This window comes from Olea europaea, chromosome 1 (assembly GCF_002742605.1).
Source record: "Olea europaea var. sylvestris chromosome 1, O_europaea_v1, whole genome shotgun sequence".
NCBI lineage: Eukaryota > Viridiplantae > Streptophyta > Magnoliopsida > Lamiales > Oleaceae > Olea > Olea europaea.
This window is the reverse complement of record NC_036237.1, coordinates 12302133-12316414: the sequence shown is the minus strand read 5'-3', so window position 1 is coordinate 12316414 and position 14282 is coordinate 12302133. Positions and strand designations below refer to the sequence as shown.

Here is a 14282-nt window from a genome sequence, read left to right as displayed (position 1 = left end):
GGACAAGTATAATATTTTCTATATTGAAAATTAAATTATTCAAACACGTTTGATTGATAATTTTCATGTAAATAAGTTCTAGATAATTGAATTATTTAAAATTTATTTTTTTTCCATACAAATTACATATTTACAATTAAACGAACCCTAATATTTGGAACAAGAAAGCAACGAAAAGAAGAGGGATAATCAACGTGGGAGATGGATGTCCCTGCGTGAAGGGGCTCGACGGTGGACAAGCCACGACAATTAAATCACTTTATAGCCTCCGTTTCACAATCCACCGCCACAAACGCTTGACTATATATCTCTTTCTTCTCTTCGCTCTACCAATTACAAAATTTTTCGTGTTGAGGTCAATCGGTACTTTGTCTTTATTATAGGAGTCCACGCCTCAGATTACAGTATACGTCAAGAAAATGGGAAGAGCACCCTGCTGTGAAAAGGTGGGTCTGAAGAGGGGAAGATGGACTGCAGAAGAAGATCAAATCCTCACCAATTACATTCAAGCTAATGGAGAAGGCTCTTGGAGGTCTTTACCCAAGAATGCAGGTTCTTTTTTGATCAAACTCAATCCTTTAACTGACATCCAGATACAAAGTTTTACTTATTTGACTGTGTTTTCACTTCTGAAGGGTTACTGAGGTGTGGAAAGAGTTGCAGATTGCGATGGATTAACTACTTGAGACCCGACTTGAAGAGAGGCAGCATGTCTTCCGAAGAGGAAGAAATTATCGTTAAATTGCACGCCTCTTTGGGTAACAGGTCAGTATATTACAATATACATAGAATTGAACAGAACAGGAGAATTGATACAAAATATAGCTTTTGATCTTCAATATTATTTTCTTTTGTCTTGTCTTGTAGGTGGTCCCTAATTGCAGGACACTTGCCAGGTAGAACAGACAATGAGATAAAGAACTACTGGAATTCCCATTTAAGCAGAAAAATTTACAGTTTCCGGCAAACATATCCCAATTTTACATCACCGGCCAAGGCACAGGGGGTGGCAAACAAGCGAAGAGGTGGTCGAACGAGTCGATCAACCAATGTTTCGAAATCATCGGAACAAGTGAAAGAAATCGATGTCGGAAATGCAGCAGTGGCAATGACAAGTTCAGAGAAAGAAGCCTTGTCCAGTACAATTTCCTGGACGGAAATTTCCGCCGTAGAGGAAGTAATGGAAACCATAGATACGCCGCCGAATAACGAGGGAATGGGAATGTTGCACCTTGATGACATTATAGTGGATTCAAATCGGATTTCAACTTCAGATCATGAGGAGAGAGGAGAAGGAATTATCACCGACGGAATATTGCCGACGGATAATTTGGGATTCTCGAGTGGGGAGAATGGATTTGAATGGGATTGGGAAAGTGATGATGCCATTACTGGTGGAAATGAGGTATGGGGACTAGAAGAAAATACGTTTTCTTGGCTTTGGGATAGTAATGGCTAATGAGAGTGGAGAAAGAGATCGTGATGATGAATGTGGACTTCAAATGGACATGAATGACAAGCATTAAACAAGTGTTACTTGGCTTAAGAGTTTTACTTATCTTTCTTTTCTTTTCCTTTCTTTTTTTCATTTTATTTCATTTTATTTTTTTGATGGTTGGTTAATCTTCTTGTAATAATGTGTCAAGTACTCGTGCTCGTAAACTGAAGTTTAGTTATATATATTGAAGGGTTTCAATAATTACATTTTTATGGTTTGAAAAATCACACTTCACTTAAATATGATGACAAAACTCGATATACAAGAGTTAGAGTTATTCTTTTAACACGATTGATTTTAAGATAATTATGAGAACTTAATATGCATTGTATCAGAGACAAAAAGGATCAAACTTACAATTAGATTTATCTAATACAAAATTCTTAAAATTCCTTTTCATTACTTGAAAAATTCTTAGGGATCAAACCATTTGTCCTTCTGTTTTCTTGAGTGTTGGAACACGTACAATTGTAACTTTCTCCCCCTTGCTTGGAGAAGCATCGATCTAACATATAATGCGTGTATTCAAGTGTGCATGTAATAAATCCACGTGTACGACCACTAAAAACGACCAACTTGCATTGCTGCAATTGGCAGAAAACTTGACTTGGCATTCAGAATGATATCATGTTATTTGTATAAAGCGTGTTTACAAATTTGGTTGACAAAAAAAGTGTTAGCAAAATTCAAACCATTGATTTTCAATGCTTTAATAATCTGTTTTTGAAATGATTGGTACAGATATTACTTTATCAACCAACTTTGTACATATAGCATAATTCTTCAGAATAACTCGACTTGATGGCACTTCACACTTGATTGCGAATCAATGTTCTAAAAATTAGTCCGAGTAATAATCTAAAAATGGAAAATTTTCTAATACTTTCAAAATATAGTGTATTCAATATTACTCATTATTGAATTGATATATGTATCAAATAAGTAAAACTCACTATTTAAATATTGCAATCCAAGCATAAATTGTCTATACGAGTTCTATACTCTGAAAGTTCTAAAAAATTTCTCCTAAAAAAATGTGTATTCAACTACTTAGATGGTTATTCTCGAATTTATTTTTATTCTCATCGGATTTATTACAGTACAATTATACATCCATCCTTTATATATGTATTAAATGCTGAAATGCATAAACACTGACAAGAAATAAATCCCTAAATTCTGAGGAGAAATGGAATTTTTGGTTGCTGTCACTGAGCAAGGTAGGGTGTGCGCCGATCTATTACTCTATCAGTCCAATTGCATTTTCAGAATTCCAGTAGAAATTAAATCCGTACCTCAAATTCTCTAGACTCATTAGTCTCAACGTACGTGTTACAACAAGCATTTGTAGTTTGAAAGAAAAATTATATAGTCTATACTAATCACTTAATCGGGAGTCAGCGATGGATGTGTTACGTTTGAAATTGTTGTTCGTGCACATGAATGATATATTTCCCAGCATCATGGCCTTATCACTTGGTTCCTAAATTCCTAATCATCACATGAATATAGTTGCACAATTGGCTCTAAATGATGGAAGCAATTCAAATCTTTGTTAATTTTCGACTTCACGAAGTTGAGTTTTGCTTTCCCAACAAGGTCTAGAGTCCAAGATTTATAAGCCATACACATTCATAAAGGACCAAGTGATAATTTAACAAATTTATGTTTCCATGCTTTATAACCATTTGACAATAAAAAATAACTAGAAGTACGAGTCTTTATTTTATATAATAAAAAGAGTGGACGAAATTGGAAGTAAAAGCTCCTTAAGACATTATGATCAAATATGAAGTACATCAATGGAATATTAAAATTGATTTTGAGAATTGGTTTTTTTACTGTTAGGGGAAAAGTGGGGCCACCTATGAGAGAAGAAGTAAAAAATTACGGTTGAAATAGTGAAATAAGGATCAAAAAATCAATTTTTTGAGGTGAAAAATTACTCCCAAATGGGGCCAGTTTATAAGTAGGGATTGACATTTTAATCAAAATTGAACCTTCCAAATTAAAATTTGAAAAAAATAAAATAAGAATTGAAATCGAGAACCAACCGGGTCTCGAACAATTTTGATTCTTGAATTAAAATAATGGACATCCGACCCTAGATTCAAATTTGTCTTTTTCAGATTTTATTTATTTCTTTAAAATAAAATTTCTGCAACTTATTCTCCTTGTTTTTAAATTTAATGGATTTATGTTATTTTTAAAATAACAAATTTATATTATTTTTAGTATTTGTAGAAACTAATTCTTATTGTAGATCTCTAATTTTTGACTTGTTATTAGGGTATCTAATTTGAAATTTATGTTCACCTAGATATTGAATACTATTTAATGACAAATTTGCTAAATATTGAATATTGTGTTGTATCTTCGAGTAAAGCTGCTTGAGGCTATACAATATTACAGCCCCCTCACATGAGGGGGCCTCGCGTCTTGCTGTGCACAAGAGTATACAACAAGCACAACCCTGTATCCTTTTGCACTTAATTTAGATATTGTAGAAACGTGTATTTGATGACATATTTTATCTTCTATTTCTGCTAGATATTGAGAAGATAATTTGTATTGTTAGATCACAAATTTTCAGAAAATTATTTCGAGTTATGTTCCAATAATTACATGGACTAGAATGATTCCATTTACGAAATATCCAAATTACAATGAATGGTTCTAAATATTGAAATTTCTGAAGCAACTCACCCAAAAACCAAAGATCTTAATTAAAACTAATTACAAAAGGAAAAAAACTAATCGTCCACCATCATTTTTTTGATCTCCCTATTGCACATGTAGATACATCCTGTAATGTTTGGAGGGACGGACCTCTCGGTCTGCAAGCCAGCCGTGGTACCAAGTCAAATCGAATGCTGGTATATGCAATCAGCTGTCTCTAAGAAGAGTACTTAAATCATAAGACATTAAACTAAATAAGCTAACCTGCGGTGCCATACACAGAACAAATCGGGATCGCTCAATGCTATTGCTCAACATACACCAAACGTAAATGGGAATTCCAGGCCGCCAACTATATCCAGAAGAAGTCAGCAACTTAATAAACCAGTAGAAGCTAGGATGCTGATCGATTTCTGAAAAATTGCCACCGGCTTCATCATTTGTGTTGGTGACTACCAAGCGCAAGTCTTCAAGACGAACATCTGAATCATTAATCCGCAGATTCATCTCCTTTCTCGCTCTCATTCACTAGAGTCTTCATATAAGAACATGGTCGCTCCTCGGTTTCCATAGTATGTCCAGGTTCTTGTCCTGGACCACATGGTGGTTCAAATGGGGACGACCCAAGAGGCTGCCCTCTCATTTGTACAGATCGTAAAAGGGCTGCTCTCCTTAGGTCTCCTGGGTGGCATATATCACTGGGAGATGATGGGAACCGAGCCTCAGTATCTGAACCTTGTTGACGATGCTGTGATGATGTCATTGAAGGATACGAAGTTGTAGGAGGTCCTGAAGCAAACCCATTGTAGGGTCTCTGGTACCTGTAAGGAGATACTGGACTAGCTGGTAAGCTCTCAGGCTTGGAAGAACACGAGTTTGACAGAGTCTCATAGTATCTTGAGTCGTCTGAATCTTCTGACATTGGTGAATATTGCAAGGGAAGTTCATCCCTGAAATCATAGAAACCAACAGGAAATCAAACTTGGAAGGAGGATGGCCGTCGGGTAACCAGCACAAACCGAGAAGGAAGCAAATAAGACCTCTATCACTACCTGGTCAGCCTCCATCGTAAAAAAATACTGACACAATTCAGACGATAAGTTCAACTAAAAGTCATCATTGTTTCTTGCATAAAGTGTATAAGATAACCAACATATTTTCAGGGGTAGATCTGCAGAATGCTTATGGCATAACACTGGCGGCTTTTAAAAGTCTTCTTCAACAAGACTCGTTGAAGAATCCATCCTCCACGCTTTCAATTAAGAATCTGGGAGCATTCAAAGTAAACAATAGAAATTGATTTCACATGAATGATTATCAAAAAGTTGTTATTTTCAATATAGCTCTTGGTCTTCTGGTCAAAAAATAAATTTGACGGAGGAGCGTGGGTGCACTATTCCGTGGTAGGGATTGTAACTTTAATTTCCCATTTGTCACTCTTTCATTGCAAATTACGTAGTACAGGTAAATGACCTTAGATTGTAAATTTTTAAATTGCCAAATAATAGATTATGTTGCTTTAATTTAGAGCAATCTTGTGGGCTTGATAAGCTACCAAAGTTTAATATGCACGGATTAAGTATGCGAGAAGATCTGTGTTATCACATCAACACCACGCAAATACATCATTATCCATCAATGCAAAAAACTATACTGTTTGGAGGAGCAGTTATATATCATCCTGATAAAAGTTTCACTGAAATAGTTATATTTAACTCAATCGAAAGAGGAAAAAGAATGGAATTCCTAAGACAGAAAGCTGCTAGATCTGCTACTGCATAGAATAATCCCGAACTCAAAGTAGTAAAAATAACAACTTTTTGTAGCTTTCTTCCATCCCTCTAATCATATGCAACCAATAACCAGGGTTGAAGTCCTATCTTACATGCGTAAATTCTATCCCAGACTGTGTTTCATCAGCAAGCTTTTTACATTCAATCATAAATTCTTTATTACAACACCTCCACCTTCCATGCCCACGGAAACCAGGATGCATTGAAGAAAAAAAAAAATGGACAACGAAAAGAACAAGCAAAGCTTCAATCAACAATCACCATGGTCATTGTTTCCAAGCTTCTTAGCGTCTCGAATGTATTTCTGAAAATGCTTGTAGAAAATCAAATAAGCCAATTTTATTGATTTCCAGAATCTACTCTAGTATTAACTAATAAAGCCAAGTGGAAAATTTACAAGTTCTTAAGCTAGTAAAATATAGAACTCAGATAGGCCACGTCCAAAAAAAAAAAAACAATAAATCTACAATCTTATACATGTGAAAATCTAGTGTTGCTTGTCTTTCCAGACTATCTTGAAGAGACCTTTCAAAGAGACGATCTCAATTTGCTTAATGAATGCTATAATCCACATTTTGATAAACATTTTCCTTTTATTCAAATGACCATCTAACATCAATAGTTGGGAATAGCTATTCACCCAGCAAGTATTTAGTATACATGTGTGTTTATGTGGATGAATGCAGTCCATTGTGTAAATTTCCTTTAAATACTTGAATTACTTGCCTAAGATAAAGCATGCTTTCAGACCTTTGCGGAGATTCCATGAGATTTTCAGATAGTGGGTCTCCAACCGTCAGCCCATTCAAACTTGAAGCCATAATCTGCAGCATTTTGGAATTGTGATAAAACTAAGCCACTAATTCACAACTAAAGGAAACGAGTCTCATAGCAGTAGCTACATGAAATCCAACTGTATTAACACATTTCTTCCAATTAAAAGTAAAGCTAAAACAATTTCCAATGAATCTGCATTTCATCTTAATTTTTAATCAAATATCATAGGTTTCAATATGATGAAATCGATCAAGATTACATTTTTCTTTAATGTTGGTGTCCTCTGAATAAAAGTAAGAGCATAGCTTAACCGATTACTCCTTTTTCCCAGCACTGGCAATGAACACCGAACAGAATAACAAGCAAGATCTCAACTATTTTCTGTTCCTTCGAACCAGTTTTGTTATATGCTCCCTACCAAACATGCCACAAGGGATCAAGTATAGAACGAAAATTCCAAACCTCGGGAATCTATAAAGAACTATAAGAATTTAGTTTCTTGAATGTCAATACATTTCTTCCGAAAGGACATTAAAAACAATTTCAAATGAACCCAAAAGCTTGGGCATTTCCTCTGAATTCTCTAATCATTTAATAAATGTTTCAATATCTAGAAATAAATCGAGATTTAAGATTCTCTTCTATACATAAAAACAAGGGCATTACCTAAGCACAATCCCTTTTCCCCTGCATCGGCCGATCCTTAATAACCTAATTAAAGAACTAACTTAAAGGGATCACATACAGAACAAAAATTCCAAACCTATTCATATTAGCTCTTTTTTTTTTTTTTTGGTTAAAAAAAGTAAAAATTCTCTGAAGCATAATCATCAAAAATTCGAAATCAAACAGTCAGAAAACAACCACCAGCCCATAATCATGAAACTTTTTTATACATTCATTTATCCATACATACATGTATAGAGAGAGAGAGAGAGAGAGAGAGACCTCGCTGAGATAACGCTTGTGGGAACGAAGATTGTCGAGATAAACCTCGTCTTCTGGATCCCTACTTCGCTTTCCACTCGGAGACGCCGGTAATGACGATGAAGGAGATGCCGGTAGTGACGATGAAGGAGACGCGGGCGTCGGCACCGGCGCCGATGAAGAAGGATTCGTTTCAGAACCCATTTTCTGAGACAATTAGCAGCACTATCTCACTCACGTCACTACAATCAGAATCTCTGGTATAAGATTGGCACGTGGTACTATATTATAAGAGATGGCATCCCCAACCTATTGTAAGTTGCTATTTGTGCAAAATTAAGTTGATTAACTTGATTTACAAATTCCATGTTGATAACATTTTAGATCAACCATTTCAAAATCAATTTTTGAAATCAACGAAAATGAATGGTGAACACTTAATAGACTGTTTGGGAGTGATTTTGAGAATTGATTTTTTTACGGTTAGGAGAAAAGTGAGATCCACCTATGAGAGAAGAAGTCAAATATGACGACTGAAATAGTAAAATAACGGTCGAAAAATTAATTTTTTGGGTGAAAAAATCAGGCCCAAACAGGCCTTAGTTTATAAGCAAACAAAATTTGTACGATTGGATTAATTCTCGAAAGTGTTTCTATAGACCCTCAACCAAATCATTTTGCAATATCGGTCCTTATACTTTCATTTTCATAATATTTGTCTTTAGTTTAGGATTTGCCTTGTGTTTTACGAAACTGTTCCTCCTGCTTATAAATTTGATCAACTTATTTGACAAATATAATCGTGACATTTAATTTAAGTTAATCTAATACTCAATATCTTATAAATCTAAAATGATTATAACAAACCCTACCATAAATTTAATGAAATACATATTAAATGTTGAATTGATTTAAACTAAAATTTATGATTATTTGTCAAATAAGTATGTCAAAATTTTGAGTAGGAGAAACGGTTACATTTGTTATAATTTGTAACTCATATTTAGTTAAAAGTACAAGTTAACCCTACGTTTAATTGAATAGCACGTAAATAATGAAAATATGAAATAAAAATTAAAGAGAAAATCGAAAAATGAAGCCGACTAAGTCTTAGACTCTTATTGCCCAAACTTTCAATAAATAACTTAACCCTTTCATGTGTTTTCAATTTGTTTTGTTTCAAAGAAAAGGGGAATTGTGTTGCTAACAGAAATGAAATGAGTTTCTAATCAAAGATAAGGGTAAAACTACAAGTATCAATGGGACTAGATTGTAAAAAAATAAAATGTTGGGGATTTCAGAAGAGATAACTACATAGGCATCTACTTGCAATCTTTCCAATAGTTTGGGGATCCAACTGTAAGTTCTCCATATAAATATTGATTGAACCTTGCTAGACTTACGGGGCTGGTTCACTGAGCTCATACAGGAAGGATACTTGGCAATTTCTTATTGAAAAATGGCAAAATAATAAGAAAAAAATGAAATATATAAATGTTGCCACAGCATCACCTGTAGAAAATCCGTGAAGAAATCACTGTACACTTAGCATTTTTCTAATTGTAATAATTATTTTTTTCAACTATTCACTTTTTTACTTTTTGACCAATAAAATGGCTAATTAACCCCGATAACTTGTCAAAATTACAACACTGTCCGTAATCTAATCATAATTTAATATTTTTATGTATCAAATTTTTTCCTCTTACCATTTTACTGAGAAAGTAAATATTTTTGTAAGTGTTTTCGGGTTAGTTTATGTTCTGCTTTTTTCTTTTATAAACATTCCAACCTCCTTATATTCACACACCATCTCTAATCATTTATATGGTTCATTTTTTTTGTTATTATTTTGCCATTTTTCAATTAGAATTTGCCAAGTATCCTTCCTGTATGAATTATGTGAACCAGCCCGGTAAGTCTAGCAAGGTTCTTACAATTATATATTATAGCGGTGGAGACAAATTAAATCCCAAATCCATCGATTATACTTTCAGGCGCTTAGTTATCTATATGCGTTGAAAGTCTTCGTCGGCTTTATCCGGGTTTAATCGCAACTCAAAACTCAAAAATGCAAAAACAAACTGAGCGTAAGTCAGGTTTGGGGGTTTTGAGAGCATAGAAGTCACGAATCCCCTCTTTCGGAATTAATAACTAACAAGGGCTGGGTTGCCAATATATAGAGCTCTATGACTCAACTCAAATCAATAAGAATGGAGAAATTTTGACTCGTTCCCTACCAAATTCTATCTATCCATGCCTGCTTCTTCCCCTTCCTTCCTTACTGGTAGAACTGTCGCTCTCGCTTCGCTCGAAACATGGCTCCCTTGAGGGGAGGGAACTCCTTCGCTCCTGCCCCCCACCCGAGCCAATCCCTTTACCTGCCAGGCAAGGCCGGATACCCAAGATTGAGCCTGAGACGCATCGGTCTTTCCAATAAGAGCAGTCTACTTTGCAGTAAAGAAGGGAGTCGGCTTATCGCGTATATCTTATCACTGAGTCTTGGGGTGAACCAAAGGCAAGGGAATGAAGATTAACAACTCCTTTCTTCTCGTTTACAATACAAGAAGGACAACCAATCAGGATGCTTATACACCTCTATAGTCGGTTGCTCAGCTCGCCCGAAAGCATTGATTGAAGGTCTCCTCTTTCTTTTTCACAGCTGCCCATGAGTTCAACAAAAGCAGAAGCGATCCTTCTAGAAGATAGGACTGCTGACCACGTCGAACTAAGCCTGCCTTCTTTATATACCGTTCGTCTAGGACTCCGTATTCTATTAGCTAAAGCCTCAAAAATATAATACTTGAAATTTATGAGAAAAAGAAATAACACAATGATCTCATCGCACCTCAAAGTCTATAACTCAAACAGTCTACTTCAACTCTAAAATTTAAGATTAATCAAGTCTATGATATTACAAAAAAAGAAAGAATATGAGTTATCTCATCATAAAATCGAGTTACAGTAATTTTACTTTCAATTTAAATTTATTGATTTACTCGAATAGTTTGTAATTCAACCAATCTTCAACAGCTGAATCTTATGATTCACCCAAAATACTCACTCTTGTTCATTAGGGTTTGAATTCCAACGACTAAGAGCATCTATAATAATGAGGTAAAGTTGAGTGCAAATTAATCTATTCAAAATCACTTCTGCAATTATTATTTACATCTCGATAGATCTAAATTCAAATTTTACTCTAGTAAAAATATCTAAATCCACTTTTGCCCCGTGTGAATAAATTTACATTTTCGTGTCAAAAATACAATTTGTATTTCCTTTGCATGTTTCTAATGAAGAGGTTTTCAATTATTTCAAAGATATAAATCACAATTTAAATCTATTTTATAACAAAATGTTTGCTTACAATATTGCGTTACAAGGACAATATAAAGCTGTTTGTTGGAATTTTAATCTGAAACAATAAACAAGCCTAGTCTAGTGGTAGGAACTGGACTTGGAACCATTTGGGCGATTCTCCATGAAGACGAGTATATATAGATAATGGCTTGAAATGGTAACCTAAGTTAGCAAAAAGAAAACAAGATTTAAGGGCAACATAGCCTTTCGGAGGCTCACAAGCTCGATCACCAGGTGAAGGTATGAACATCTCGATCGAGCTAGGGATGTGGTATGTCTCTTGCTACTGTTCTAACTGTCTAGATGACTAATGAGGAGGAATGGTCTCTTCTTGGCTATTTCCCCAGAAACGAGAATGACGTAGCTGAAGAAGAAGAGAAGAGAAGAGCAAATCTATGGGAAAATAGGGGAGGTACGTATTCTAGGGGCTTTAGGAGAAGAGCTGGAAGCAAAAAGAATACAGATCGAAAACACTCTTGGAAGTAATGAGTGAAAATCACAAAAAGGAATTAAAGAGGAAATGAGGGAAAGCGTGGGTGTAAAATGAGGGGAAAATGCTAGTATTTAAAGTGGGAGAAGTTGGAAGGGTTTAATCTTGGCCACCAAATTAATTAATGAGGAAAAATCAACGGCAGCCCTAGACATGCTTCGTTAGAAGAGGAAAAGACATGGCCATTTAATTCCCACGAGTCATTCAAATTCAATGTACCAAAAAAACATGTTCATGCAACCGGCTAGTGAATAATCGGCTTCTGAAAGTGAAATGTCGTATGACATTATCATCGTTGCAATCCTAAAAATGTATCTTCGAATGATGTCACCACCTTCCTGATGACCACTCTCAAGATGACAAGTGTCACTTCTAACATTAGCACCTCTCCTTCCAACAAATAAAAATGAGCAATGATCGTCTAAATGCCGTGTAATCATGACCCAAGTTGTAACTATGACTGAGATACAATGTTGACTTGCTCGAATGAACTCAATAGTTAATCAAAACCCTTCAATTAGAATAGTGGCCAGTATATTATAGGTTACTCAATAAAACACCTATAATTTATGGGAAATGGCCCCCTCCAATGGGCTAACTCAAGGACTCCTTTGTACTACACTTCAAACCGTTTTCAATAATAAACTTTATTTTTCTATATTATAACAATTACTTACAATCACTATACTAAATTCTTCATAAGTTGATCTAAATTTGTCATGTTATTTTTAATAATCAATATACAATGTTTTAAAAAATAAGGAATACCTTAGTAAAATAAGAATTTGCCAATTAATCAATAAACTAAGATATTATTAATAATTGATTGTTCAATATTCGTTAAATTAATTAATTTTCCTACTCCACTCGATTAATTTATAGAGGTTTAAATGTATGATGATCTAATTAATATTTTTCAATCAAGTCATCTCATCTAAATTGATTAATTCTCTAGCCTTCAAAATAATATCAGTTTCAAAAAATATATAAATAAAAAAAAAATCACGTGTAATTGGACTTTATTGAGTATATGCACTATCTATTTTTATTCAACGAACGATACAATTGTAAATTTAGTAAGCTTATTAGTATAGATGGAAGACCAAATTACTTAGCAATATTTTTTGGGGGTTGTTAATTTGGCAAAAAAGAAAAAAGAAAAAGAAAAGAGCAATGACGGGTGTGTGTTAGTCAGTTCTAATCTCATATCCTCATTAGATAGCATAAAAACTTCTCACTATTGATGTAGTAAGAAAACTTTATTTATAGTTCTCTGAAATGGAGATAACCATAAGTAAAATTCTTTTGTCACATTAATCATAAAAAGTTTTTATCATGTCTATTAGAGGTAGGAGGTCAATTTTTGCGTGTTAGTTTAGTTACAAGTAAATACACATGTTTTTAAAAAAACATAATTTCTTTTTCTAAGCTAAAAATTCAATAGCTTATGAAGGTTAAAAAAAATAAACAAAATAAAAATTTATAACGAAAAATTTATTTATAAGTAAAAGTTTATTATAAGTCAAATTTTACTTAATAGATAAAAAATTCACGCATATGTAAAGTTATAAGTCAAAAATTTTATTTTTCAACATTTATACTCTTTTTAATACGGTACGGTGTCGTCCTTTCTATTTATTTCCAGTGTACCAAAGGTGTCTCAAGTGTAAAGCTCAGGCCATCTTTAACCCTACACCATAATTATTTATTTATTTAGCCCTTGTTTGAGCCCCATTTTAGAGGAGAAAATGAATTTTTGAATAGTGTATTGATGGAAAATATGTGGTTAAAAAATAAGAAAAAGTTTTTAATTTGCGTATAATATTATTTTATTGAAGAATATATGGTTGAAATGATGTCAAATCACCGTTGAAGAATGTATTTTGGTGAAAAAATGGGGCTCAAACAAGAGCTTACACCAAATGAACAGTGCTTTATTATTTTATTCATTTTTTCGATTTTTGACAATATATTTATTTTAAAATATTATTTATTTATTTTATAACTATATAAATTACTAAATCATAACTTCATTAAATTAACAAATATATTGATTAATAAATTATCACATATCATATATATTATGTTAAATTGACAAAAATAATTGATTATATTATTAATTTATTATAAAAAAAATTACGTTAAATTTACGAAAATAATTACTAAATTAAAAAATTCTTAATTATTATTGATTATATTATTAAAAATTATAAACTTTAATAATATAATTAATAATGTAATAAAATGAAAATGACACAAATACCAGTAACCATTATCTTTGAAAAATGAAAGAGAATGACAAAATAAACATTGCACCATTTGGTACAAAAAATGGTGCAATGAACAGTGTTGAACCAAATATAGTGTAATGTTTAGAGGGATGTTTGTACCAAATTTTGGTACAATTTAGAAGAAAAGGATGCCCATTGAAGATGCCCTTAGGATACATTGCCGAAGTTCCATTTAACATTGAATATGACATTCTTGTACAATTTCTTCTACAACTTGATATACAATCCACGAGTTGACAAATATTACATCCATTTATTTGAAAAAATTGTTTTCAAAATCAATATTCATAATGTTTTCAACAGATTTGTTGTCAACCAAGTTGTAAATAAATATTGTACAAGCGACTTGCCCGTCGGGGCACATCCAAGTTGGCGGAACAATCACATTGGGGGGCTCTGGAACCAAGTGTGGGGAGTTCGATTCCTGGAAGGCACTACTTGAAAGGCAAGATTTATCTTGGAAG

At 33.6% G+C, this 14282-nt stretch overlaps 2 protein-coding genes across 4 annotated transcripts; one reads left to right on the top strand and one right to left on the bottom strand.

Annotated features, from left to right (window-relative positions):
* The first annotated feature begins 349 nt into the window (after positions 1-349).
* LOC111394551 (transcription factor MYB8-like) lies at positions 350-1702 on the top strand. The gene is made up of 3 exons (XM_023020416.1): positions 350-552; positions 636-765; positions 868-1702. The coding sequence occupies exons 1-3, from the start codon at positions 420-422 to the stop codon at positions 1457-1459; spliced, it is 855 nt and encodes a 284-aa protein (XP_022876184.1). The 5' UTR covers positions 350-419; the 3' UTR covers positions 1460-1702.
* Positions 1703-4111: 2409 nt separating this feature from the next.
* LOC111394535 (putative protein TPRXL) lies at positions 4112-8017 on the bottom strand. 3 transcript variants are annotated; one of them, XR_002702635.1, is made up of 4 exons: positions 7696-8017; positions 6697-6794; positions 4442-5127; positions 4112-4335 (listed from the first exon to the last, which is right to left on the bottom strand). XR_002702635.1 is itself a non-coding variant. In XM_023020393.1 (3 exons), exons 1-3 carry the CDS (start codon positions 7876-7878, stop codon positions 4668-4670), a joined length of 741 nt encoding a protein of 246 aa, XP_022876161.1. In that variant the 5' UTR covers positions 7879-8017; the 3' UTR covers positions 4112-4667. The 3 variants fall into 3 exon arrangements, 2 of the variants coding, with proteins under 2 accessions (XP_022876161.1, XP_022876172.1); XM_023020393.1 differs by having other exon boundaries at positions 4112-5127; XM_023020404.1 differs by having other exon boundaries at positions 4113-5127; positions 6721-6794; positions 7696-8015.
* Between the last annotated feature and the right edge of the window lie 6265 nt (positions 8018-14282).